A 27,683-nucleotide genomic window follows, 5' to 3' on the forward strand; every position below is an offset into this window, starting at 1 on the left:
GGTTCTGCGTTGGTGAGGGGTGCAGGGTCTCACTAAGTAGCCCAGGCTGGCCTCAGTCTCCCAAGCGTGAGGATGGCAAGCCTGTGCCACCTTGCCAGCTTGTCTTCATTTAGTGTTGCTGAAGTCAAACCTCTTCTGGTCGTCCCATCACCACACCTCAGGCATCAACACCCATCTTTGCTTCTAGGACTTGTACTGACTGCTGCATTTTAAAATTAGAGACAGGGCTGGAGAGGTGGCTCAGAGATTAAGGGCACTGACTGCTCCTCGAGAGGTCCTGAGTTCAATTCCCAGCAACCACATGGTGGCTCACAATTATCTATAATGTGATCTAATGCCCTCTCTTCTGGCCTGCAGATGTACATGCAGGCAGAGCACTATATAGGTTACAAGTGGTGGTGACACACCTCTGATCCCAGGACTCAGGAGGCCAAGATAAGGTTGTCACAAGTTTTGAAGCTAACCAGAGCTACATGGCAAGACCTATTTCAAATGTATATAAACATTTAAAAAAGCACCCAGACCAGTGTCATGGCTAAGAAGGTAAAGATTTGCTGCTAAGCCTGATGAACTGAGTTCAGTTCCTGGAACCCAAATGGCAGAAGAGAACCAGCTCCCAAAGTGTTCCTCTTGACTGCCACAAAAGGGGGTGGGGTGGGGGTGAAGGTCCATGCTCGGAGGGAGGTAAGCAGCGTTAGAGCTGAGAATTGGGAGGGAGTGCACAGACAGGCATGGGGAAGATAGAAAGGTAACCCTCCTGTGTGCAGGAGGGCGCACACAGACACCACGCCCACAGTGACGAGGCCAGCCGGAGATTAGCAGGATGTGCCTAGGTGGCCAGCTCCACTTCCTATGTCTCTCTTGCAGTCCTGCCAACGGCAGGAGAGTAAATGGAAGCCGTCACTGCCGTTGAAGCTGCCCTTTACAGGGGCTGGAGAGTGAGCTTGGCAGTTCCTCCTGAGGACGACTCCCAGCAGTCATATGGTAGCTCACAGCCACCTGTAGCATCAGTTCCAGAGGACCTGAGGCCCCCCTCAACATCAGGCCGCACCTGCAGGCAAAACACCCCACACATAAGAAGTACTTACCAGATGACTCCTTGAGCTCAGGCCACGCTGGCCTTCTAGTACATCAAATGGGCTGACAGGAAGAGACTGGGAGGGAAGAGTACATAGCAGGGCCCTACACCTTAGCACAACTGACTCCATGATAGAAGCACCACTCAGGCCATAAAACCGCATGTAGACAGCATGTCTGCCAAAAGGAAAATAAAGACCTAGTCCATCAGGGTCAACAGTCCTGCGGAAGTCTCTAAATGTACCAACCGCGCCTGTTGGCTTCGTAGTTCTGCTTCTGGCCAACTGTTCGTTCCTGTGCTTAAGCTCACCGTGAGAAAGGCTCAGCGCTACCCTGGGGTCCCAAACACAGTGCAGACCAGACTGGCTAATAAAGACTTAAACTCATGTCCGGCCAGTCTTCTCTGGCGAACGCCCTTCTAGAGGGTTTCTAGTCCCTCTGCAGAGGAACGCACTGTTGGCCTATGGAGGTCTGTTCCTCAGGCAGATGTGCTCAGATGCCACAGCTGGGGAGGTCTGTGGGCCCGTTTTTGTTTTGGAGCCATACTTTGCTATGTTGCCCAGGCTGTGTTTGGACTTTCAATCCTCCTGCCTCTGCATCCATAATACCTGGCAATATTTAGATCTGAAAAATGGAAAGGGATCACAAGACCCAGTGAAGGTGAGAGAGCTAACTGTACAAGGACAAACACACTATCATAGTAAGCCTTCCTCTCTGAGTCCATAGAAAGGCTTGTGGGCTAAACATTGTATAAATCAACAAAATGCAACACCCTAAACTCTTAATGTCACCATATCACTTACCTGCAGTATTTGCTAGGCCACTGTCCGTCTGCTTGTTTCTGTCTAAATAGGGATGTTGGATCTTGGTTACCACAGATGTCATTTTAGAGCTTGATGAAACCTAGGAGCCAAATTCTCCCTTCTCACAAACGAGTCCTTTTGAGAGCCTGGTGCTGGTGGCCGGGGTCTTCCCTGTCCACCTTGGAAAGCAGAGCTCAACAGTAACACGCCTTCACCTTCTGAAAGTCAAATGCTTCCTGCGATACTGGCCACCCAAGGTCAGTTCTTTTGTCTTTCCAGATGAGGTCTCTCCTTTTCTCAGGTTTAAGGGGTTTGGGTTTCTGATTTCTGAACATCTATTCCCAATGGCCAGGATTACAGGGGTGTGCCACCACTCCACATTTATGGGGTGCATGCCAGGCAGGCATTCTATCTACTGAGGTTCACCCCCAAGGCCTTAGACACACTTCTGAAGAAAAAACCCCATTGGTCCAACTGCCCCAAGCACAAGCTGGCGACCTGCGACACCTGAATGATTTCCTGTGCACCTGGACGTACCCAGGATCTGCCTCACAAAGTGTGGACCAGCAAAGGTTACAAATCTGCACCCATGACCCATTCTCTTCTTGTTATGCCAAAATAATTCAACTTAGGAAAATTTTTAATGAAAAATCTGTTTTGCAATTTTTTTCCCCTGAAAAATGACTAACTGAAGCCCAGACCCTTGAAGGTGTGAATGAAGCCGAACAGTTGGTGTAGTGTCAGCTTGCCCCTAGGAATTCTGTAAAATGTGTCACAGTATGAGAATCTCACTCAGAGTGAAAAGGCAGCTTTGGTGGCAAAAGCTTTACAGAATTAATCATCCACAAGGCATGTTTCTGTTTTTAATTTTTTCTTTGATAAATCAATCGCTTCACAAAAATCCTTTTAAAGACAACAATCCAAGAAAACATATTGTTACAGTATTCACATTTTAAAGATTGTCAGTTTCAAAGACCGAACTTAACTTGAAAAGTCAAACTGCTGAGTTCTGTCACTATCTGCGGGAGAAGCCTCAGGATGGGCATTCCCTACGGGAATGTGTGGGAGGAACAAGTCTCTACTGCCCCCACAGGTGCACCGGCCACTCAGCAGGCTACACAGAGGCCCATCACTCCTGGCCGGAAGGACCACTCAGCAGGCTACACAGCGGCCCGTCACTCCTAGCCGGAAGGACCACAGTGCATATTGCATATACACTTCCATTTGACAATCTGGACTCAAAGAAGCAGAAAACTGAGCCCAGCAGACAGGTGGGTCAGCCAGTCTAGATTTCTGCGAGGCAACCAGACAGCAGGAATGACACAGGGTGACTGTAGCTCTTGGGACACATTCAAAGGCTCCAATGTTAGGAAGGACTTGAACAGGAACAAAAGCTAGAATCTGACCATTTAACAAAGCGCAAAGGAAATGTACTTTCAGGTTTTCTCCACAGGCCAAGGAAAGGAGAGCAGGGGCTCTGCTTGGGTTTTGTGAGACAGGTTGTCACTGCACCAGAGGCCGATCTCAACCTTGCAGCAGCCCTCCTGCTCCAGCCCCGAAGTGTTTGTGCATAGGCACATGCCTCAGTGCCCAGCAAGCAGGTGTCTAAAGGTGCAACTGACAGACGACATGTGGGCAGTAATTCCATGAACAGGAACAGCTTGCCTCATGGGAGTTACCTAAAAAAGCATCTCAGTATGGATGGGGAGGTGGAAGGAAACTCAGGCTATGACCCTGTGGCAGCTCTTGGCAACCTTTTTTTAGACAAAGTCAGGTTATGTAGCCCAGGCTTACTTCCTGTCTCGAGTTCCTGAGTGTTGGGGTTATAGGAGTGTGTCACCATGCTCAGGTTCTGTTATGACTTTTATGCTATTCCTCTGAATTCAGAAGGTGAGAGCTCCAGGCTTAGGAAAAATGATTTCAACTGGAAAGGACACGTTCAATCATGGTGTTCAAACCCCAGCTGGAATAGCCACCAGCCGGCACACAAGCAGGACAGTGGGGACTACCTTCCTTTGGGAGAGCGGCAGAGCTCTGCAGGGGCTCACAGGCCATGTATTGCTTCTCTAAGCCCAATACAGCCAGCCACTCTTTCAGGCTTTTATACACCTGACTTCAAACAGTAAAGCAGTTTGTGAATAAGTAATAGAGAGGCTGCTTAAAATATTATTCTCTCTTCAAAAGAGTTGCTGGCAAGTTTTTTTGTTTTGTTTTATTTTATTTTGCTGTTTTCTTTTTTGTAGTGAGGGCTCCTTAAATGGATTGAAAGGAACACTCACTTTTCTTGCTAACTACTGGGCTGTCCAGCTGTGCTCTGTACCTGAATGGAATCAAGACATTTGGGGGATGGTGATCTCTTGGGGAGCAGGATGTGAATTAGCTAAAGATGTACCCTCTAGAGTAACCTTGGTCCATAACCAATCACCACCCCTGGGGCCCACGGCATGGAACCCTCAGCAGCTGCGCGGCTGCTCTCTGTCAGCAGAGGGCCTGGGTACTACTGTGAGAACACAGGCACTCCACATGAAGCAGGGCACTTGTTTCCTAAAAAAATGTTTCCCAAGAAAACCAGAACAAATCAACCAAACCTCTAGACCTCAGCCTACAGTCTGCTCTGTCTGGATACCAGGAAACAAAGTCTCCAAACTGTCCTAAATCATGAAAGGGGAGGACCCTGGAAAAGGAAGCAACGACAGCACGACAGCCACATACGCCAATGAGCCACCAGTGGGCCCACTACCACATGTGCCCATGGTTATGACTTCCAGGTGCTGCCTATTGTGTAAGACAGTTTGGGTGTTTTCTGTTTACCCCAGCTCTGAGCCAGTGGGGTAGAACACATTTTATATTAGTTTATAATAAACATTCTATGTATAACACGTTTTAACTAAAAAAAAAAAAATCTAAAATTACCACCCAGTTAACATGGCCAGGCAGCCAGGTAACTGCAGTCAGTTTTGAATTAGGCTGGACTAGGCATGGCAGAGCTACAACACACTAAGGGTGCCGCACGGTGGCGGCCCTCACTCACCGTACATCCTCCTGAGCACACTCTGTAAGATAACTAGAGCTTGTGTGAACGCAATCTGAGCATCACATATGAACACAAAACAGGCGATATTAAAAGTTCACTTGACAGTTGTTTCCTTTTAGCAGTTAAGGTGAACCTCCTCCCACTGGGAGCAGGAGACCACGCACGGGCGGCCGCCTTTCACAACATCCCAAACTGAAAGACAAGCATGTGCTGTTGTTCCTTCTCTAGAAATTTATCCTCAATATAGGCATAATCCAATTAATAACTGATTTATAAAAATAGCTTTTTATCCAATAATCCCAGCAAGGTAAAAATAGGAGTTTCTTTTCTATATAGCAAATGAGACAGACAAATGCTGCCCAAAGAGAACTGAAGTGTGTGGTGGGCACTCGCAGCCCACCAGGGCCAGCGGCCTCTCGCCCTGCAGCCCGAGTGCAGATCATCTTTCAGACCTGCAGGCGACACAAGCAGCAGCCCCCAGACCTGCTGTAAACCACAGAACTCAATTGCAACTGCATAATTTTTTAGAAAATGGCAGCACTGTTCCTTAATCTCATCAGGGACTCAGGGGCAGGGGCCACTCACCACATTCCTAGCATTAAAAACCCACACACGCACATCTGGAGGAAGTTGCTGCACCAGCAAAGACGTCTTGAAGCTTGCTGTGAAATACAAAAGTGCACTCTTCTATATCTACATATAAAACATATTACAAAGAAAACTGTGTAAAATGTTTGCTGTGCAAACAATACAGTCAGGTGCCCTAGCTCCACACTGGCCCTGTGGCGCCATCCCTACTGCAGGGAGTCGCTGTTCTCCAGCACCAGCCCGCTGATGTGCGTAGGCGCCAGTGCGCCCCCATCATCTTCCGTGCTGTCCACAGACTCGTCTTCGCTCTGCCCCGCCATCATGACCTGCTGCACGGCCAGGGTGGCCCCATCTGAGGACAGGGACTGAAGGCTGTCCACATTCATGTTTACAGGTGTGGTGATGGTCACAACGGCACCTGAAACGCAGCACAACAGTGTCACTGCCTTCCCTAGATAAAGTCAAGCTGTACAGGATCAACATCATGTAAAGGAAGGGCAGTGATGTGGCAACAAGAGTACCAGACAACTCAGCATGAAAGAGGAAAACACCAATGCCAGCGCCACTTACTGGCTTCAAACACGGGCCACTGAAGGCTTGAAAAGCGGTGATGGGGAGGCTGGGAAAGTGAGGCCAAGTCTACACAGAAAAACCCTGTCTTGAAAAACCAAAAAAAAAAAAAAAAAGATGTGACTCAGTGGTGGAGTAGCATGTGTGAGGCCAGTGGCTCCATATCCAGCTCTCCAAAAACAACAGTGAAGCAATTATAAACTGTCCCGAAGTTGCCTTCTGCCACGGGGAGGGAGAAAGAACAGGAAGGTAGCCTAGGCAATACACTCACACACACCCCAGTGGGAGGCAGCGGCACACACCTCAGGCAGAACTGCTGAGGAAAAGTGCTGAAGCCGCGGAGCTCCGGGCCATCCAGGGCAGCACAGCGAGGCCTTGTCTCAAAAGTAATGATATACAAACACCCCAGACTTTGGAGGGCTCAGCAAATAGAGCTGCTGATGAAACACATCAGAATGGTGGTTGTGACAGGGAGAGGAGGAAAAGGGCAAAAGCAAGAGACAGGCACATGCACCAAAGACAGGCCAGGCGGTGTGAACAGGATGGACTCTGCTGTCTGTACTGAAGGCCAGAAAGGACAAAACTGGACATGCAGGAGAGCGCCTTGCTGAGGACACCTCGAGACAGGTAACCGTTCTCATGGGCAATGAATGCGCACACCTGCACTCCCACCACCGGTGAGCCCTAACACCCACCCATCGATGCAGCTCCTGTTTTATTTAGTATGTGTAAGGTGTGAGTAATGTGGCCATGGTGTGGGCGTCAGGAAACCTTGTAGGAGTTGGTTTCTCTGCGGGGCATCAAACTCAGGTCATTAGGCTTGGTGCCAACTGCCTTTACCCTAGGAGCCACCTTGTCAGCCTTGAGTCTTAGATGCAAAGAAATGGTGCCTGCACTCAGATAGACAGTTCTGCATGGGCTCACAGATGGCAGCAGCTGAGCTGGCTCCTTGTCCCCACCTTTGCACATCTGAAGTGACATACCTTCTGACATGGCAAGCTCACTGGGCGTTGCTTGGGCGACTCCTGATGCAAGAGAATCTGGCCAGAACCTCTGAACTGGCCTGTTCTGGGCAGGCTTTTTCTTTGTTTTCGGAGTCTCTGAACAGCTGGAATCCAACATTGGCTGGAGAATCCGTCTTCGGGCATTGATGAACCTATGTATGGACAAGGGGATACTCAAGCCAAAGGACTTGTGAAGATGTGGGACAGGGCACCGCCCTTTAGGAACCACGCTGACAAGAAGACCATGAGTAACAAGCTCATGGACCACCTCAGTCTCCAGAAAAGCACTCCAGATCTTGGACATGGCAACATACACCTCTCTTCTGTTTTTGTTTGCTTTTGTTTTTCGAGACAAGGTTTTTCTGTGTAACAAGCCCTTGCTGTCCCTGGACTCTCTTTGTAGACCAGACCAGACTGGCCTTGAACTCACAGAGATGGGCCTGCCTCTGCCTCCAGAGTGCCACCTTGCCTGGCCAGCTGGTAGCACAGGCCTTTAATCCCAGCACTCAGGAGGCAAAAGTAGATGGATTTCTTTGAGTTCAAGGCCAGCCAGGTCTACATATTGAGTTCGAGACCAGGCAGGGATACACAAGAAGAACCTGGATACACCATGAGCCTGTAGGGCCTATGCTACAGAACAGTCCTCCACCTGTGTTGCCAGCAGCAGGCTGAGCCTTCAGCAAGACACTGTGGATCACCCAGAGTGGGTCTGGGGTAAGAACTGTGTCTTGGGGGCTGGAGACATGGCTCAGAGGTTAAGAGCACTGGCTGCTCATCCAGAGGTCCTGAGTTCAATTCCCAGCAACCACACGGTGGTTCACAACCATCTATAATGAGATGTGGTGCCCTCTTCTAGCGTGCAGGCACACATGCAGGCAGAACATTGTATACATAATAAATAAATCTTTAAAAACAAAACAAAACAAAACAAAAAAACTGTCTTGGTGCCAGGCAGTGGCAGCACACACCTTTAATCCCAGGACTTGGGAGGCAGAGACAAGTGGACTACTGGGAGTTCGAGGCCAGCCTGGTCTACAAAGTGAGTTCAGGACAGCCAAGGCTACACAAAGAAACCTTGTCTCAAAAAACCAAAAAAGAGAGAGAGAGAGAGAGAGAGAGAGAGAGAGAGAGAGAGAGAGAACTGTGTCTTAGGGTCAGTCAGCTGGTCCAGGCACCCAGACTCATGACTCATGTAAAGTGGAAAGGGAGAGCTGACTCCACTAAGTCCTCTGACCTCCACATGCTATGGCACATTGAACCCTCCACCCATCATGTACACATATGCAGTAATAGAATTTTTAAAGAGACATGTAAAGAAGACAATTTCAAGGGAGAGCCCAGGCACTCTGCCTGCCTGCACACCCAGTGGCACGGGGCCAGCAAACACGCAGCAAGGAAATACCTGTCAGAGCTTGCCACTCTGTGAGATGAACTCACACCTGAGCTGTGACCCACAGAGAGACATCTAGACAGCACAGTAGAGAAACTGGCCAGGGGGGCTGGACATGGCTTCTCACTGGGTACATGCTAAGAAGACACACCTCAACCTCTGGCTTCCAGTACACCAAAACAGTTGACTTTAAATGTGAAAATGTGACAAGTGGGATACAAGAAGGAGCCCAGACCCCCAAATCAGCTTTTCCTGATGCAGATGCTGGCATGTTAGGACAGACACCCTCCTGCCTGGCCCTCCCCTAGTGACCCTGCTCCACTGTTCAACTTTGCTAGAGTCAACAGCAATGAACAAGACACTGAAGCATCCTACACAGCTCAATTAGATCAGAAGCTGTCCTGCGGTAGCTCCAACCTGACAGGACCCTGGACTGACCCAGCTTCTGACAGGGTTACTGTGCTCATCCTTCTCTGTGTTGCGGAGGATAAGGAAGGCCCCTCCCTAGATTCCCATCAGCTTTCCATACAGGCTGGTCAAATTCTTGGATTCAGGACAAAGTACTGCTTCTGTATTCAGGTTCTGTGGTGACACATGTTCTCTGAACCCCCTCATCTGTGCAGTATCGGGGCCAGAGCAGGTCACTTAAAGTTCTAGATTCCTGCCTAACAACTTGAGGACACCCTACAATGTACCACTTGAGGGCTTCCCTGAGGTGCAGGAACTCAGGGCAGGAGGCAGGCAGGAGAGCCAGGGCATGGAGGGCAGCCCTTGCCATCTCAGGGCTCCTTGTTACTCAAGTTGCTACTAGGTACAGGCCAGTGCTAACGCTGGCACATTCCCCCACCCACCATGCAAAAGAGTCCGGTAGAAGGAGCTACAGATGGTAAAGGATTTTAGAAACTCAAGAACTCAGGAGACACCTTCTACTTCTAAAATTTAAAAGCTATGGCCAGGCATGGTGGCACAAGCCTTTAATCTCAGCACTCAGAAGGCAGAGGCAGATGGACTGCTGTGAGTTCGAGGCCATCCTGGTCTACAAAGCAAGTCCAGAATAGCCAAAACTACACAGAGAAACACTGTCTTGAAAAACAAAAAACAAGCAAACAAAAAAGCTAGTGTTAAGCCTTCCAGATCAGACAGCTGAGTAGAGCAGCAAGGTAGAGACACAAGGATGAGAGTGGAGAAGATGAGGTGCCCAAGAGTGACAGAAGGCCTGGAGCCACTGCACTGTTGTTCAGATGGGAGACAGGTGCCTGGCAACTGCAGTAGAGTTGTCATGTGTGCACCAGGGCCCTAGCATTTATATATCTGAAAAATTCCCAGAATTCCAAACATCACACACTTGCAGAAACTATCTGTGGCTAGCAAAACCACATTCCTGCTAGAGCACAAGGCAAATCATAGTCAGGGAAGCAGCCTCATAGCCCCACACCTGGGAATAAAACAAAAACATAGTCTCATAATATTTCTTTGTTTTTTTTTTTTAAGAAACCAAAGTTGGGCTGGAGAGATGGCTCAGAGGTTAAAAGCACTGGTTACTTTTCCAAAGGTCCTTAGTTCAATTCCCAGCAACCACATGGTGGCTCACAATCATCTATGTGATCTGATTCCCTCTTCTGACATGCAGGTGAAACACTGTATAGTCAACAATAAATAAAACAAATCTAAAAAAAGGCAGTGCATAGTGGCACATGCCTTTAATCCCAGCACTCAGGAGGTAGAAGCGGGTGGATCGCCATGAATTCAAGCCAAAGATACACAGAGAAACCCTGTCTCAAAAAACCACAAAAAAAAAAAAAAAAAAAGGAAAATGTTAAAAAGAAAGAAAGAAAGAAGCCAAAGTTACACAATTCTCACTACAGTCTTCTCTAGGCATGCCTTACTGGGAATAGCTCTGCCCTGTCATGCAGCAGAATGACTGCAGAGACACATGCAGAACTGTGTCCCCAAGCTGTGGCGTGGTTTTTGTTTTTTGAGACAGGGTCTCTCAACATAGCCCTGGCTGTCTTGGAACTCATTATGTAGTCCAGACTGACTTCAAACCCACGGAGATCCACCACACACTGGGTTGGCATACCCACCAGGTGAAAACAAGTGTCAATAAACTCTGACATGTGATGTCTGCTGCAGCACTCTGATGGCAGCATAGAACTTGTCAGGAGGCCAGGCTCTGCCACAGAAACAGGTATGCTATTAGCAAGTGGTGATCTTACCAGTTGTTGACTTGGAGCAGTGTCAAATTTGTCTGAGCAGCAATCTGCTTTTTCTCATCCTCTGTTGGGTAAGGATGCTAAAAATAAAAACGGTTACTGTCACCATGGGCTTTGATTTTTTTAAAGGGAAACCAAAGATTATCTAGGCTAATGGTTCTCAACCCGAGGGTTTCGACCCCTTTGGGTGTCATATATAAGATATCCTACATATCACATATTTATACTACAGTTCCTGGCAGTAGCAAAATTACAGTCATAAAGTAGCAACAAAATAATTTTATGGTTGAGGGTCACTACGATATGAGGAATTGTATTAAAGGACTGCAGCACTAGGAAGGCTGAGAACTACTTATCTAGGCAAACTCAATGCATACAAATGAGCAGGAGAAAAAGCTGACATAGTACAACATCCAACACACTAGACTTTAACCTCATAAATCCTTGTTTTAGATATGTTCAGATAAGGGCTGGAGAGATGGCTCAGAGGTTAACAACACCAACTGCTCTTCCAGAGGTCCTGGAAGTTCAATTCCCAACAACCACATGGTGGCTCACAACCATCTATAAATGTGATCTGATGCCCTCTTCTGGCCTGTAGATATACATGCAGGCAGAGCCCTTTGTACATAATAAATAAATCTTTTTAAAGAGAAAAAAAGAAAGAAAGAAATGTTCAGATAAGAACAAAGCAACTCTCTTTCTTCCCTGACCAAGAACATCCAACACTACAGCTCTATCAGTGTGGTGAGATGTCCCAAGGTACATAGGGAATAGTAACAGCTGTGCGAGCTGCAGCCCTGCTAGGGGGCAGCCTCTGTGCCCAGCGCCATCTGAGCCTTGACACAGCACATCTGTATCAACTTCGCTGAGGTTTAGTGCATGTGCAATTCATGCCACCTACTTCAGCCATGGGAGCAGACACATCACTGACAGCTTGCTCAAGACCAAACCTCTGCTGGACTCACACGGTGCTGTGGCATAGACACTGACGGCCCTTGTGTTGCAGGCGTGGTCCTCAGGCTGCTGCTATTGTGGGCTGGTGGAAACTTGGCAAGTGGGGCCAAGGGGAGGAGACCTTAGGCCATTGGAGCTTTACCCTTGAAGGGGACTGTGGGTGCCAACCCCTTCTACTTCCTGCTGTGAGCGGTGCACTTTGTTATATGGTTCCACCACTGCCATTAGGTACCCTTACGTAACATCCAGAGCCACGATCCTACCAATCATGGGCCAGAATTCTAAAAGTGTGATAAAAGATGAACCTTTTCTCCCTTTGAGTTGGTTGTCCCAAATATCTACTACAATGGCGGAGAGCAGACTAACCCTCTCTGTCAGTGAAGAAGTAAAGGCAGGGCTGGGGTGCAGAGTGTCTACTATACTACCTTTCTTTTATGTATGGTCTTAATATTTCACTTAAAAAACAAAACAAGGGGCTGGGCAGGATTATGGGGCTGGGCAATGGCTGCAAGTGTAAAGAGCTTGCTGAGCAGGCGTGAAGATCTGAGTTCGGACCCCCAGCACCCACATAAAATGGGGAGGGCAGGGAGGGCGATGAAAGTTGGAGAGCAGAAGAGGAAACTCCACGGCTGGTGCCTGGCCTCCCACACATGCAGGCACAAAACCAAACCAAAACAGAGAGCATCACAACTCCTGGGGCATTCAAAGAAAATACATTGTTTCTAGAAAAACAAAACAAATAACCCAGACCACTCCTCAGGACTGATGACCCTGTGTGTGGAGGCAAAGAGGCCAAGAACTCCGAATTCCATGATCAAATCCCTTAGTTTGGACTGCTGGGCCCAGGAAGTTAAGTGGTACCTATAAAAAAGCCTGGCTAAGACCAGTGGTTCTCAACCTGTGGGTTGCTACCCCTTTGGCAAACCTTTAGCTTCAAAATGTTTGTATTACAGGCCAGGCGTGTAGGAACAGGAAAACAAGCAAAGAGGAAATGTGTCCTCACTGACCCTTATAACCAGGGTTCAGGTATGAGAAACTATTAACTCATTAAAGGGATGTGTGAGAAGACACTGACACTCAGCACTTCTGTGAGGAAGTAGAAGCACTGCACCACAGCCATGCACTGGCCATCACTTCCTGTCCTTTACCTGATACCACCTTTGCTGGCAGCCCTATCATACACACTTTCTGCCCAGGCTACTCATTTTAAAATAAGCCATGTGTTGGCATTCCTCACTGCATCTCCCTCTTAGACCCACTACACAAACACTGCCGCTTACGTGTTTGTTCCAACTGTCTTTCTCAGTCAGCCCCAATACTCAGTAGGGTTTTTGTGACTGAAAGACACATGATTAGCAGTAGCTTAGTTGACAGCCTTTCCACCCGAGGGATCTCTGCTGCATTTTTAGTTTCTTAAAGCCATTAGTAGGGACCTGCACTCAATTCCCAGTATGGACACAGCATAATATCAACAATTAGACCAGGGCACAGTAAACACAAGTCAGTGTTCGAGGAACACAGCCAGGAGGGCATCTCGGTCACTCTTACCCCTATGTGCTGGAAGAGCCAGGAGCGCATCACGTTGGTGGCATGCTTCGGCAGGACGCCCCTCTTGTTCTTGGAGGAGCCATCCTCTTGATGCAAGATGCTGAGATCTTGGTTCAACTGCAACTGAAGCTTTCATACATGGAGAAATAATGTCAGAAAGGCTTTGAAATGACCCCACATCGGGTAGCTTACAAGTTCCGATGGAGTTCCCAAGGCTCCTAGAGGCTGATTTACAGTAAAGAGGCATGTGCTGAAACCCTATATAGACTAATCTTTTGAGGATACATGTGACACTGTCAACATATATTTGGACTTCATTCCTACTTAAAAATAAAAGATTTATTTATTTATTTACTTTCCTGTATACGTGTGCTCTATCTGCATGTACCTCTACATGCCAGAAGAGGGCACTAGATCACATTATAGATGGTAATGGCCCACCACGTATGTGGTTGCTGGGAATTGAACTCAGGACCTCTGGAAGCGCAGACAGTGCTCTGTTGAGCCATCTCTCCAGCACCATTCCCACTTTTTCAGCATGCAAGCCGTACAATTCTTAGACTCTTCAAACCGATGAGGGACATCTTCCTGTATGCTGACTGTGCCAACTCTTGACCGCTGTCTCCTGGCAGGCACTGTTCACAGGCCAGGCTGAGGCAGGATCACAGAACCTAACCTCCACAGTGCATCAAGCGGCTAACACTTAGGGTGACCAACAACAGTCAGTGTGTGGTCATTAATCCTACTTATGTCGTGAAGCTGCCAAGCTCATGTAGGTGGCACACTGGGGAGAGTGAAGCTTCCAAGCTCATGGTGGATGGCACACTGGAGAGGAACCTGGGAGCTCTGTGCCCACCCCACACTACTCCTGTCTCCATCTGCATCCTCTGCAATGGCTTTCAGAACAAGGACCAGCAGAACGGGCCTGGGCCAGGAAGACAGCCCTGAAACAGCTGGCTCTGGCAGGACAAGCACCAGTGACACAGACCAAGGGGCTACTGGACACTTCCATAATGAAAACCTTGCATACACAAAAATAAAGCACCACTGCAAGCCAGAGTGGTTAAGAGCAGTGCAGGGGCTGGAGAGATGGCTCAGAGGTTAAGAGCACTGACTGTTCATCCAGAGGTCCTGAGTTCAATTCCCAGCAACCATGATGGCTCACAACCATTTATAATGAAATCTAGTGCCCTCTTCTGGCCTGCAGGTGTACACGCAGGCAGAACACTGTATACATAATAAATACATTAAAAAAAAAAAAAAGAACCACTGCAGAGGACAGTCATGGGTGTGAGAGTGGAGCCTGCTACAGCAAAAGGCAGACAAGGAAGTTCAAGGGAATTCAAAAGAGAGAAGCTTTCTTTTAGAAACACATTAAGGCCAAGTGTGGTGGTGCACACCTTTAATCCCAGCACTTGGGAAGCAGAGGCAGGATCACTGTGAGTTCGAGGCCAGCCTGGTCTACAAAGTGAGTTCAGGACAGCCAAGGCTACACAGAGAAACCCTGTCTCAGAAAAAAAAAAAAGAAAGAAAGAAACACATGAAAATAGATGGCTCAAAGATTTGGAGGGGACCTGGGTGAGTAGAGAATTGTTCAGAAGTATGGCCTGCCTACGGTGTCCTGTGGCACAGACAGGGTGTCCCCAGGTGGGGCTGCAGCCAATCAAGAAATCTTGGGTTCCAGGATGCACGGCTACATCCTGACACTCAGAAGGAGGGAGCAGAGGATGGGAAGCCCAGGGCTACTCTTGGTTATACAGAGCTTAAGGCCAGCTTATGAGACATGAAAACCTACCTCCTGCCTGCCTATTCCTCACTCTCAAAAACATTTTTACATGAGTGTGTGCTATCAGCATAATTAAAGGCTTCTCAATGGTCATCTCCCAGAAGTCAGAGTCAATACCAGCCTACTACTGTCATCATTGGCAGGCCATACATGGCCAGGTCAGAGTGTCCCAACCAAGGCTGACACCCTCCTCAGGGAGCAGCAGCAGGTAGCACTTTCTGACCAGAGGTCTGTATGGTAACATCAGTCCACCTGAGCCTGCCATGTGCCATGCCACACAGGCCCCCTGTGTGACAGTGGGATCTGTGTGGGAACAAGAGTCAGAAAGCACTCTCCTGTAGGATTGCTATTCATTCCTAAGAATCCTCAGTTACACAGAAGATTGTCTTTTCATTTGGGAGGCTAAGGCAGGAAGACTACAGTGAGGTCCGGGCTAGCCAAGGCACAGAGTGAAACCCTGTCCCAGTTCCCACAAACAAAGAAAAACCCCTTTCTTTTTTAACACAACAAACGAGCATGAGCTACAGCTGGTGAGTCAGCTGACTTACAATGTCTTCCCCCAAAAAGGACACTTCAATCCTAGAAAGCCCGGCAGACCACTGGTAGGCAGACAGCTGACAGGTTAGTGAGACCTAGCTCTCCTTATGTAGGCCTGAGCTTGAGCAGTCACACAGCTCAGATCGTCTCTGAAGCCCCCACTCACCTATGTCGGTGGCACCTGCATCTTTTTCTCTAGTGTTGCCACCAAACCTTTGTGGCTAAGATGGCAGCCCCAACTACCCGGACCACTGAGAGCCCCTGTAGCCCACTTGGACCACAGCCTTGGCTGGGCATTCAAGTCCTTGATAAAAACACTAACAGAGACCTCACAAAGTGAATCAGTATGCACTGAGTAAGAACTATACTATAGGCTGGGTGTGGTGGTGCACATCTTTAATCCCAGCACTTGGGAGGCAGAGGTAGGTAGGTTGCTGTGAGTTTGAGGCCAGCCTGGTCTACAAAGTGAGTCCAGGATAGCCGGGGCTACACAGAGAAACCCTGTCTCAAAAAACAAAACAAAACAAAACAACAAAAAAAGAATTATACTATAAACTTATATTTAATTATTCAAAGTTAAAAAAAAAAGTTTATAGAACTTAGAGGGTCTTCCAGGCCAGAAGATCCAATTTCCACATTTGACTACAAAGGAACAGGAAGACTGTAGAGTGGCCATGGCCACAGTATACCATAGGTCTCCTCTTATCCTGGAAGCCAAACAAACACCTGAAGGTGAGAGCAAAGGATTGCTGCTGCAAATGCCCAAAGCATGACACCAACAAAATACCCTAGGCACGCCAAGGGTCCAAAGCAGAGGCCTGGGGCACTTCTAGAGCTTGGGGTGCAGCCTCAGGCTAGGGATTCAGTCTGGGCTTTGTGGTTCTGAAAACTCTGCTTCGTTGTTCTACATCTTCAAGACTTCAAGTTTTTGAAGATAGGGTTTCTCTGTGTGCAGTTGTCTCTGTGTCCTGAACTCATGTGTAGGCCAGGCTGGCCTCGAACTCACAGCGATCTGCCTACCTCTGCCTCCTTGCCACCACACCTAGCTCATTTGAGTCTTGGTGAGCACACAGCACACACCCTGTGCCTGCTTTTAGTGTGTAACACAGGCCACGGCTGCTTCTAGGGCTGTGAATAACTTCCCTGGTGCCTCAGACTTGTTCTGAGTTGTGCACATTTCTGCAATAAGGGAGATGACACCTGAAAAACAAACAAACAAACAAACAAAACCCCCCAAACCAACTGGAGGATACTTGACAAAAAATGACAGTCAAAACAAGGGGACAGTTTGCCCCGCTCTACTGTACTCCCACCCAGGCAACACACGACCTCCTAGAAGGCAGCACACACCTGGGAGTTCTGGATCCTAATTGTCCCAGGAGATAACGCCTGTGTGACCACTTGGCCTTGTGGAGTGACAACGGTGACAGGCTGGTACACTGTGCCACCTCAAAAAGGAAAACAGAATTTAAAGATTAAACTGCTTTTACGTCTTAATGATTTAAAGCCATTCTTCCTGATATGCTTGTGAAAGAAGTAAAAAGCCTGTTGGGTGAGTCTTTTAACCATTTCTAATGCTCAACAATACTTTGCAAACTCTGTGGTCAGACAACCTATCACAGCAATTCTGGCCTGCATGGCTCCCGTCCTATCAACAGGGCCTGGCCAGTCCCTTCCTTTCGCTTCCTTTTCCTACAATTAACACACACCCAGGATGTAACTAAAGGCACTGGATAGTGGACACTTTTATTCTAGTGTTCTGTCGGTCTTCTCTTGTTTGCTTCTGTTTGGAAACAGAGTCTCTCCATGCAGCCGTGGCTGTGTCCTCAAGCTCGCTGAGCTCCGCCTGCCTCTGCCTCCCGCTACACCGCCACACCACACCCTAGTTATATTTCTTAGCAATAGTTCTCTTCTTCTGGTGAGGCCCCCTTCCCCGCTCTGTGACGCACATAGAACGCATGTCTACTGCTCCCTGCAGACCTGCTCCGTGTCCTGAGTCTTACAGCTGTGATATCTACACGGAGCAGGAATGCTCCGGCTGTCCCTTTCCTCTAATAGTTTTGTTATAAAAATAAAACTAAGACTAAAGTAATATTTTCCCTTGACTGGCACCACCAATTTATAATACAATTAGGCAGCTTTGGGTGCTGTAAATGGTGCAAATAAAACCCATGTTATTATTATTATTATTATTTTGGTTTTTCAAGACAGGGTTTCTCTGTGTAGCCTTGGTTGTCCTCGATTCGCTTTGTAGACCAGGCTGGCCTCGAACTCACAGCGATCCGCCTGCCTCTGCCTCCCGAGTGCTGGGATTAAAGGCGTGCGCCACCACGCCTGGCTAGCCCATGTTATTTGAGAAGGTAACATGATGACTCAGCAGGTGCAGGTGCTTGTGATCAAGCCTGGGTAGCCCCAGTCCCATCCCTGCAACCCATGTGGTGGAAAGAGAACTGACTCCTGCACATTGTCCTCTGATCTCCACATACATGCTGTGATGTACGCACATGTGTGTGCACATACATGCATGCAACACACACACCCAAGTATTTTTTTAAATTATATTGTCTGAAACCATAATTAACTTTTGACACATATTTTCTTTTCCTTTTTACATTATTATTTTAAAATATGTATGTGTGTATGAGTGTGTGGGTAAATGTACCTGAGTATAGGTGCCCACAGGGGACTTCGGAGAGCTGGAGTTACAGACAGCTGTGAGCAACCTGATGCAGGGGCTGGGATTCCAACTCAGAGCTTCCGGAAGAGGAGTAAGTGCTCTCAAGGCATCAGCCACTTCTCCACCCCCTTGCTGTGTATATTCAATTCCTATATAAACTTTCCCCCAAATGCTTTGGTAGGAAAACGCAATCTGTATAACATACTTGCTGAAAAGCAACAAGAGGCAGGACTGCAACTGCTCTGGCTTCTAGCACGATTCTATCAGTAACAGCACTGAGTAAAGCACAGGGGATCAAGAAGGAAAGAGAGAAGTTGGAAGACGTTTTTATATATATGCTCATTTTAATATAATGGATCTGTTTTCCGCAAAAGCTCATGGAAAGCGTCCATTTGTATGTGGTCCTACCTGCTACTGTTGCCATGGTTACATTTCCCTGTTGCAGGGCTGATGCTGGCACCACAATTCCCTGGGGGCTCAGAGTGCCGGTGATGGCGCTTTGAATCTGCTGAATGTCAGAACATACAGATTGTGGGAGTTATTAGAACATAGGAAACCCATATTAAAAACTTCAAAGGAAACAGCGTCTTAATGTTGCAATAAGGAAGGAGAGGCCAGGGACACAGAGCAGACTCAGTTGACAGGCTTCGGGAAGCAGGTGGCCCATATGGGACCTGGAGGGATGCAAATCCATCCACACTGGATATGACATGATGGCCTTGCTGTTTAAGGCCAAGTGGTGAGCAGAAAGACTCTACTTTCAAACCAAAACTTTCTCCTTAGTCTTGGCTCAGGTAACAGTTTTCCAAAACTATACCCTTCAGGACAGAAGCAACACATGCAAAGCTGACACCACAGGCTTGGAAGCGCCAGAAGTCACTGGGGACAAGAAGGGGAAGTCCGCCCTCACAGTTAGTCAGAACTGGTATTTCAACTGCTGCAATGAGGCAAGAAAAGGAACAAACACACAGAGGTCAGAAAGGGAGCAGGGATGTTCCTATTTGTACAAGACCTAGTGAAAGAAACAACAAACACTAGGGAATGGACCAAATAAACACCTTACTTAAAATGGAAAAATGAACTCACGAGGGGCAGAGGATGTGAGAAGAAACATGAGCTGTTGGAAGGATCTCTGACAGATGGGGAAGAGGGTGAGGAAGTAGCAGACCTGTAAGCACGGCCAAAGCGTCTTATACACATGCACGGAACGCTAAAATGAAACCCAGTGCTTTCTACAACTGACATCTGCTCACAGAAACAAACAACTTTACATGCTTCATGTGGCTTTCTTATGAATGTTCCTGTGACACATTAAAAATTAAAAAATAACTGCCCCCCACCAAAAAAAAAAAAAAAAAAAGAAGAAAAAGAAAAAAAAGAAAGAAAAGCCAGAAGGTGGCAGTGCATGCTTTTACTCCTAGCACTCAGGAGGCAGAAGCAGGCAGATCTCTGAGAGTTTGAGGCCAGCCTGGTCTTCAGAGCAAGTTCTAGGATAGCCAGGGCTGCAAAAAGAAACTCTGTCTTGAACAGCCCCCTCTCCAAAAAATTAACTGCTTTTCTGAAGACTAGCAATGAACACAAAAACCAAAAAGTACACTCCAGGGGCCAGAGAGATGGCTCAGTAGTTAAAAGCGGTTAAAAGTGGTTCCCATGAACTACATGGCAGCTCACAACTCCAGCTCCAGGGAGTCTGGCCTCCTCAGGCACCAGACAAGGCACACATACATCATGCAGGCCACACTCAGACATCTAAAACGAAGCAACTCTTTACAAACAAGCACAATCCGTTCACAGTCATTCAAAGAAACACCTGTGTACAGAGATAAAGTCTCATTGTGTATGTTCCTCCAGCTGTCCTAGAACTCTGCATATAGACCAGACTAGCCTGACCTCAAACTCACAGCAATCTGTCTGCTTCTCTCCCTCCCTCCCTCTCCCTCTCTCTCTCTTTAAAGACTTATTTACTTATTGTTATGTATACAGTGTTGTATCTGCATGTACACTTGCAGGCCAGAAGAGGGCATCAGATCACATTATAGATGGTTGTGAGCCACCATACGGTTGCTGGGAATTGAACTCAGGACCTTTAGAAGAGCAGGCAGAGCTCTTAACCACTGAGCCATCTCTCCAGCCCTGTGTGTACTTCTAAGAGCTCATGGATCACTGTGCTGATACAAAACACTGATGAAAAAGCACCAGGTGATATAAATACAAACAGAGACATTGCATGTTTCTGTAGTGAAGAGTCACACAGTGAAGATGTCATGTCCCCTAAACTAATGTTGATGGTTAATGCACTGCTGCCAACACTCTTGGTGAGCTCTGTTTTAGAGATCTAGACAGCATCATCGACAATTTATATGGGAAGTAAAGCACCCAGAAGAGAGCTAGAACAATTTTGAGAAATGGTGAAGTGGCAGGGACCATCTCGTCAGTGCTGAGACTTGCCTGGTAGCTGTAATAACCATGGTACGACACACAGATCAACGGGACAGAACAACAGACAGAGAAGCTCCTGAAACGTGCCCACTGGCTTTTGACAAAGTGGCAAAGAAAAGCAGTTCAGTAGGAGAGCTTCCAGCAACAGGTGGTAGAGCAGGTGAGCATATGCAGACAGCTGGAACTTTCAAAACTCAGAAATTTAAGAAAAATAAAAGTTAAAAAATGAGCAAAAGGGATGGGCACAGTGACACACACATATAATCCCAGCACTCGGGGAGGCAGAGGCAGGAGGATCTCTGTGAGTTCAAGGACAGCCTGGTCTCCAAAGGGAGCATAGGACAGCCAAGGCTACATAGAGAAATCATGACTCCAAAAAAAGGGAAAAGACATAGGCAGCCTTTTCTAGTAAAAATGACACTCAGATGGCAGATCAGCACATGAAAATATCATTTGCTATCAGGGAAATACAAATAAAGTCCATGATGAAATAAGTGTTTCATGGGGAGAGGTCTTCCTTCGGGGAGTTGGGTAAGTCTCAGAGATGAACAGGGGTGGCGATGAGCGCACAACAGTGAGGCTGCACTTACCACCGCTGACCTACCTTCCCTGAAATGGTTACAATGGGGAAAAAAAGAGTTAAGAATTTTGTCATCAAGGCAGCCAACAATTCTGTAGGAGCTGGAGGTCTCGGAAGTCAATGCTGAGCGATCAGTACTACGATGACCAAAAAGCCACCAGTGGCCCCCAAGGCAAGTACCTGGGACTGCACAGGAGAGTATGGGCTTCCAGGCTCCCCGCTGAGCAGGGTCTCGCTGTTCATCTTTGTCTTCAGACAAGCAATGTACCGACTACAGAAATCTTTACAGAGTTCATTGACCTTCTCCAATTCAAGAAGATGAATGCGCAGGACCTGGATTGCTTTCACCATCTAGAGGCAGAAAGAATAAAGGCTTTTTGCGTGGGAAGTAACATGCTGTTATCACACATGCTGCTCTTAGTTATTCAATGGGAACAACAGAGTGGGGCAGCAGGAGCAATTATCCAGGCAGACAACGTGTCCCAGGACTCCAGGGCCCCCGGGCCAGCTCTGGCTGCACCTGTGCCAGGCAGAGGAGGAACAGGGTGCCTCTCTCAGCATGGCCATGCTGGGGGAGGGGCTCAGTGCTTTCAGATGACTGGATTCTACTCCACCTCTGCATCTGCAGCTGCCCTACACACGGTTCTCACAGCCCGCCCATCAGCTCTGCCTTCTCCTGGCCGCCTTCTGTGTCCACTCTAAGAACTCTTTGCCTTGCTCTAGATCCCCAAGCTCTTATCGAATTACATCTCTTTTGTTTAATATGAAGACACCAAGTGTTGAAGATACTTGCTCTCTAGCAATGGGTCATGAATGCCAATGGTGGCATGTCACTGGCACCCCTTGTTGTGAACAGGGCCCTCAGCCACAGGCTTAAGTATGAAGTCACCTACATTCTTGATGCAGTGAGAGAACAATCAGGAACAAAAGCTGCAAGCATGAGCTGCGAGGCCCTGTGCTTAGAGGAGGAGGTGCTGGCAGGGTGGGTAGGACACCTTCCCTCCATTGAGCTGGGCACGGCCCATCCGTGAGAGCTCTCGGGGGTAGAGACGGACCACACAAGGAGAAATGAAAGCAGCAGCTCTAAGACCGATCCATGGTGATGAAGCTTCCAAATGACCTGCCAAAGGCCCGAGGCCTCCAGCCTACTCACAGACCCAGAGAACCACTGCTGCGGGGTTTCTAAGTTCATCTGAGTCTGGAGAGGCTGCAGCTGGAAGGGCAGGCAGTGTGCGTGCCCTGCAACATGATGTTGGCACTGCTGGTGTCCTCCACTGGGCTGGACAGGACTGGTGTCAGCACTGGAAGCTGCATCGAAGATGACAGCTCAAGCCGGCTTCTAAGGTTAAATCCGTACCTAACAACACAAGTGGTGCAGACACCCGCGGGAGAGTCTGCCCCAGGGAATCTCCTGGCACCTCACGAGGAAGCAAAAATCAGACTGTTAAAGGGAAACTAGCGAGAAACCAGAAGACTAGGAGGGTAAACTGCATGAGCAGCTTTAAATCATACACAAAAATAGAAAGAGAACACGGATGCACTCACTAAGTTGTCGGTTTCCGGATCTTCACAGAAGAAGGGCTTCCCGTCCTTCTCCTGCTTCCTCACAAAGTTCTCAATGTCCACATCGAAGCTGGCGGACGTTGTGCCCTCTGAGCCCTGTGTGGACTGCTCACACTTCTCAAACAACAACGCTAGTAACGGAAACAACGGGTGCCTGCGAGGAAAGAGAGCAAAGGTGTGCGCATCTCTCCAGGACCTGGGGTGTGTGTGTGTGTGTGTGTGCACCAATGGCCTTTCCCGCATCACTCCCCCCTTAGACAGGGTCAGGCTGGCTTCTAACTCAGGCTCTCCTGCCTCAGCTTCCAGGCTGAAGTTACAGCTGTGCATTATCTGGCCTGTATGAATGAGTTTTAAGCAGCTTGTTATTTGTTTCTGTGTGTTCTTTTAAAATGTTATTCCATATATGTGCACTATATGTGTGCCTGGTATCCATGGAGTCAGAAGAGGACATCAGATCTCCTGGATCCTCTGGAAGAAGAACCCATGTTCTTCACCACTGAGCATCTCTCTTAACCCATCTTTTATTTGTTTTTTAACTCGTTTATTATGGCTACTCTGAGTGGAATTCTTTCATGAAACATTTTTTACTGGTTAGTTTTAAACTACATGAGAATAATTTTTCAAAACTCCTGATCTTTTTATTAATTTTTTTTTCTTGTTACTTGTTTGCTATTTGTTTTCTGACAAAGGTCTCACTACACAGTCCAGGCTGGCCTTGATTCACACTCTTCTGCCCAGCCTCCCAAGGCCTGGGATTACAGCATGTACCACTATGCCTGGATTTAAATTTGTTTATTTGTTTGTTTGTTTTTTGGGTTTTTTGAGACAGGGTTTCTCTGTGTAACCTTGGCTGTCCTGGACTTGCTTTGTAGACCAGGCTGGCCTTGAACTCACAGTGATCCATCCGCCTGCCTCTGCCTCCCAAGTGCTGGGATTAAAGGTGTGTGCCACCACGCTCAGCTGGATTTAAATTTTTAATGTGTCAACAATAAATGGGCCATGCATGCTGCTTAGATTCTTACTTGTGTGTCCAGTCACCATTATAAACAGGACACAGAGCAGCTCCAGGACCCCTAAACTCTCTTCTTGTTCTCCCTTTGGTACACCATGCTGGACCTCCTACCCAGCAGGAGTCATCACCGTCATCAAGCTTTCTCTTGGTGTGATGTAAAGTCTAAGCCTTCTGAGAAGGGCTTCCTTCCCTCAGCATAAGGCAGCTGGGATTCGGGTAAACAGTTGCCCACAGCCATATCCCTTCCTTTTAATGAAGACACTGTATGGGCCACCACTGTTTGAGAAACGTATAGGCTGTTTCTCATCTGACAATCATGAGTGAAGCTTCTACTAAACTGTGTACAGCTAGGTGTGCATCTACACGCTGTGCTTATAGGGCACTAACGGTCAAAAGGAAAAAGCCCAGGCTGTGTGATGCACGCCTTGATGCCAGCACTCGGGGGGCAGAGGCCAGCAGATTTCTGAGTTCAAGGCCAGCTTGATTTACATAGTGAGTTCCAGAACAGGCCAGAACTACAAACAGAGATCCTGTCTCCAAAAAAAGGGTGAAGCAACCCAAAACCCCAGTGTCTGCTGATAGATAAATGTGGTACATACACAGTGGAATATTAATCAGCCTCAAAAAGAAAGGAAGTCCAGCAGACTCTATTTTTTGTTGTTGTTGTTTTGTTTTGTTTTTCGAGACAGGGTTTCTCTGTGTAGCCTTGGCTGTCCTGGACTCACTCTGTAGACCAGGCTGGCCTCGAACTCACAGCGATCCACCTGCCTCTGCCTCCCGAGTGCTTGGATTAAAGGCATGCGCCACTACGCCCGGCCAGCAGACTCTATTATAGGCTCACACTTAAACATTTTATGTGAAACAAGCCAGTCAAGGAAAGAAATCCAGAAGGCACTGTGTAACTGCAGTGAGTCTTCACCACAGGCCATGGCCTCACTCAGGAGACACCTGCAGCTGAGCAAAATGACAATCTCTAGAGCTGCATAAGTGGAAGTCAGAGGACTACTTTCTGGGGTTCTCTCCACTCTCTGTGGGGTCCAGGAATCAAACTCAGGTCATCTGGTTTTACACAGCAAGTGCTTTGCTTGTTGACTCATCTCCAGGCCCTTTTCCTTACAGAGCCCAGACTGGCCTGGAACCGACTCTGTGTCCTCTATCCCCAGCGCTGAGATTCTAAATATGTACCACCAGGTCTGGCCTGAAGATTTTTCTGAAATGTAGATTTCAGATTTATATTATAAAATATAGATTTATATTATGAATGTAGGTTTCTATTATAAAACCCTTTCTTTTATTATTTGAAGTAACATCTCATCTGAAAAGGTTCCCCCCATGGTATCGCCCAGATCAGTGCAGACCCTAGCCCTGGGTTCCACATGACATGTCTGTATTCTCCCTGGCTCTTTGAAAACCACATTCCCCACACCAGGCACTACCTATAAATGGCCTGCTTGTCAGCATCCATTGGGGTCTGAGACTCCATGGGAGGAGGGCTCACTCCTTCTGCATCTGGGTCAGAGCAGTTGGGATCTTGCTCTGTTTTTAACTCAGTGACCACCTGCATCTGTAAAAGGAGAAGTTTGGTTACAAAATACATACAAAGCCCTGCTCACCCTGAAGTTGGAAGATTATGTAACTGCTGGTAACAACAGAAAGAACACTAATACAAAACTCCTTTGCATCTTGTATGTTCTAAGAGTAGACGGCATAAAAGCCAAATTTATTATGAACTGAGATGATTTTAAGGCCATCGCTATGTACCGCTGACAGAAACTGCACAGTGCAAGCTGACTCTTCTAGCCACACAGCTTCCAATTAGTAACTTGGCGAGAGGATGAACAGAAGGTCCGTGTTCTTATAATTATGTGAGTGTGTATGCGTGTTTGGTGTGTGTGTACATACACATAAATGCAGGTGCCCATGGAGGCCAGAAGAGGGAATCAGATCCCCTGGAGCTGGAGTTGTATTGTGAACCATATAATGTGCATTCTAGGAACCAAACTCCAGCCCTCCCCAAGAACACCATGAGTTCCTAACCAGTAAGCCATCTCTCCAACCCCAACAGGTAATTTTAAATAAAGGGCAGTTTAGATAGAAAGTAAAGAACAGGTGTGTTTTCTAGGGTTGTAACATTTACATTGTGTTGAACAAGCTATGCATCTGCCACTCAGAAAAAATGTATTTAAGTCCTTAATGAAAGGCTGATTATTCATCTCCTGAAACTTACTGCCATCCTGCCTCTGGCCATCCTGAGGGAGCGATAGCCAGGTGCCCCACCCCTCAGGATGCTTTCCAGCAGTCCAAAAGGACATCCACTCTGTACAGACAGTATAATTGTACAACCGGGACTAGAGAGACGGGTCCGTGGTTAAGAGCGTTGACTGCTCTTCTGAGGACCTGCGTTCAATTCCTAGCAGCCACATAGCAGCAGCTCACTACTGTCTGTAACTCCTGTTCCAGAGAATCTGACACTCTCATACAGACATACATGCACTCAAAACACCAATGCACACAAATAAAAATAATTATTAAAAAAGAAAAAAGAGAGATAGTAACAACACTGAAAATCTGTTTTCCCCCTTTCAAAAGCAAGGCAACTTGGGGCTAAAGTTAACAGCACTCACTGGCTACTCTTCCAGAGAACCTGGCTGTGGTTCCCAGCACCTATAGGGTTCCTAATCACCTCTTAACTCCAGTTCCAGGAGATTTAACACCCTTCTGGCCTCTGAGGGCTCCTCCACAAGTATGGAACACATAAACACACAGGCTCACACACATGCACATGCACATATATTTTGTGGGGGGGGGGCAGGGTTCAAGACAGGGTTTTTTTTCTATGTAGCCTTGGCTGTCCTGGAGTCCCTTTGTAGACCAGGCTGGCCTCGAAGTCACAGAGAGCCGCCTGCCTCTGCCTCCTGAGTACTGGGATTAAAGGCATGCACCACCATGCCCAGCTAAACATATTCTTAAAAAATAATAATGCAACTAGCCAGGCCCGGTGGCTCCCACCTTTAAAACTAGCACTCAGGGGGTCAGAGGCCGACAGATCACTGTGAGGTCAAGGCCAGGTCTACATAGTGAGCTCCAGGCAAACCAGGGATATATAGTGAGATGTGTCTGAGAAAAATTAAATAAATAAGCAACGAAAGCCTAGGCAAACACAAGCCTTTTAAAGGTGATCTGACTGTATTTGTAAAAAGCATTATGGGGTTTACTTCTGAGTCCTAAATGATTTTGAGAAGGATGGTGTGACTGTCCACACAGGGCACATGGAATGTCCCTGAAGAGCATCAAGCCCTGCTGCAGGAGGCTATCACTGCGCCTTCTGGTGTGGGGACAGGTAGAAGGCTAGCCTGAACAAAGTTTTATGTTTAATAAATAAGAAAATGATAAGAAGATATCAGATGTCAGATATTAAGATTATATGAGGTTTATAAAACAAGCATGGGGAGAGAAGGAAAAAGGGGAGGAGTACCCCAGAGGAGAGAGAGTGAGACAGAGACAAAGAGACAGAGGAAGAGAGGGGAGAAAGAGGAAGAGTAAAGTAGGGGTGTAGAGAAAGGAGGGTCTATCCTTCTATACAGCCCCGAGCAGGACCATGCCCCATGGCAGGTAGGCAGTGACGTCACAGGTAGGCAGACTGAAGCAGAATCCCAACACAAAGACCTAAAGGACAACACTGGAAGAACAACTGCAACAGCCAGAGGCCTCTGGGCAAAGAGATGCCTGGGTGTGTCACAAGGTGCTGGACAGCCAGGCGTCCATCAGGGAAGGCAGGCAGGCAGAGTTTGGGCAGCTTGAACCTTGACCAACACCCTTGGGGAGGCACTTTAGGGCTCACGAAGAAGATTTGTTATTATATTTGCATATAAAAAGCAATCATCCAGAGTTGGGTGTGGTGGCAC

At 47.6% G+C, this 27,683-nt stretch overlaps 1 protein-coding gene and 1 long non-coding RNA gene across 6 annotated transcripts in view; one reads left to right on the top strand and one right to left on the bottom strand.

The window, feature by feature from the left end:
• The first annotated feature begins 2,734 nt into the window (after positions 1–2,734).
• On the top strand, positions 2,735–4,848 carry LOC311580786. Its single transcript, XR_014773575.1, has 2 exons — positions 2,735–2,993; positions 3,040–4,848. It is a non-coding gene; the product is annotated as an uncharacterized lncRNA (long non-coding RNA).
• A 572-nt stretch (positions 4,849–5,420) lies between these two features.
• The window catches only part of PKNOX1 (PBX/knotted 1 homeobox 1), a 42,774-nt gene continuing 20,511 nt past the window's right edge, over positions 5,421–27,683 (bottom strand). For 4 of the 5 annotated variants that reach the window (XM_084752478.1, XM_084752476.1, XM_084752474.1 and 1 more), the window contains 9 exons: positions 25,215–25,342; positions 22,749–22,920; positions 21,384–21,554; positions 18,593–18,692; positions 16,858–16,955; positions 13,185–13,313; positions 10,683–10,759; positions 7,056–7,228; positions 5,421–5,920 (listed from right to left, as the gene is read on the bottom strand). In XM_084752478.1, coding sequence (XP_084608604.1) covers positions 5,709–5,920; positions 7,056–7,228; positions 10,683–10,759; positions 13,185–13,313; positions 16,858–16,955; positions 18,593–18,692; positions 21,384–21,554; positions 22,749–22,920; positions 25,215–25,342 — 1,260 coding nt within the window. In that variant the 3' untranslated portion in view covers positions 5,421–5,708. The remainder of the gene's footprint in view (positions 5,921–7,055; positions 7,229–10,682; positions 10,760–13,184; positions 13,314–16,857; positions 16,956–18,592; positions 18,693–21,383; positions 21,555–22,748; positions 22,921–25,214; positions 25,343–27,683) is intronic. The other variant, XM_084752477.1, reaches the window with a different exon arrangement.

This window comes from Acomys minous (genome assembly GCF_964271855.1).
Source record: "Acomys minous genome assembly, chromosome: 13".
In the NCBI taxonomy this organism is placed as follows: domain Eukaryota; kingdom Metazoa; phylum Chordata; class Mammalia; order Rodentia; family Muridae; genus Acomys; species Acomys minous.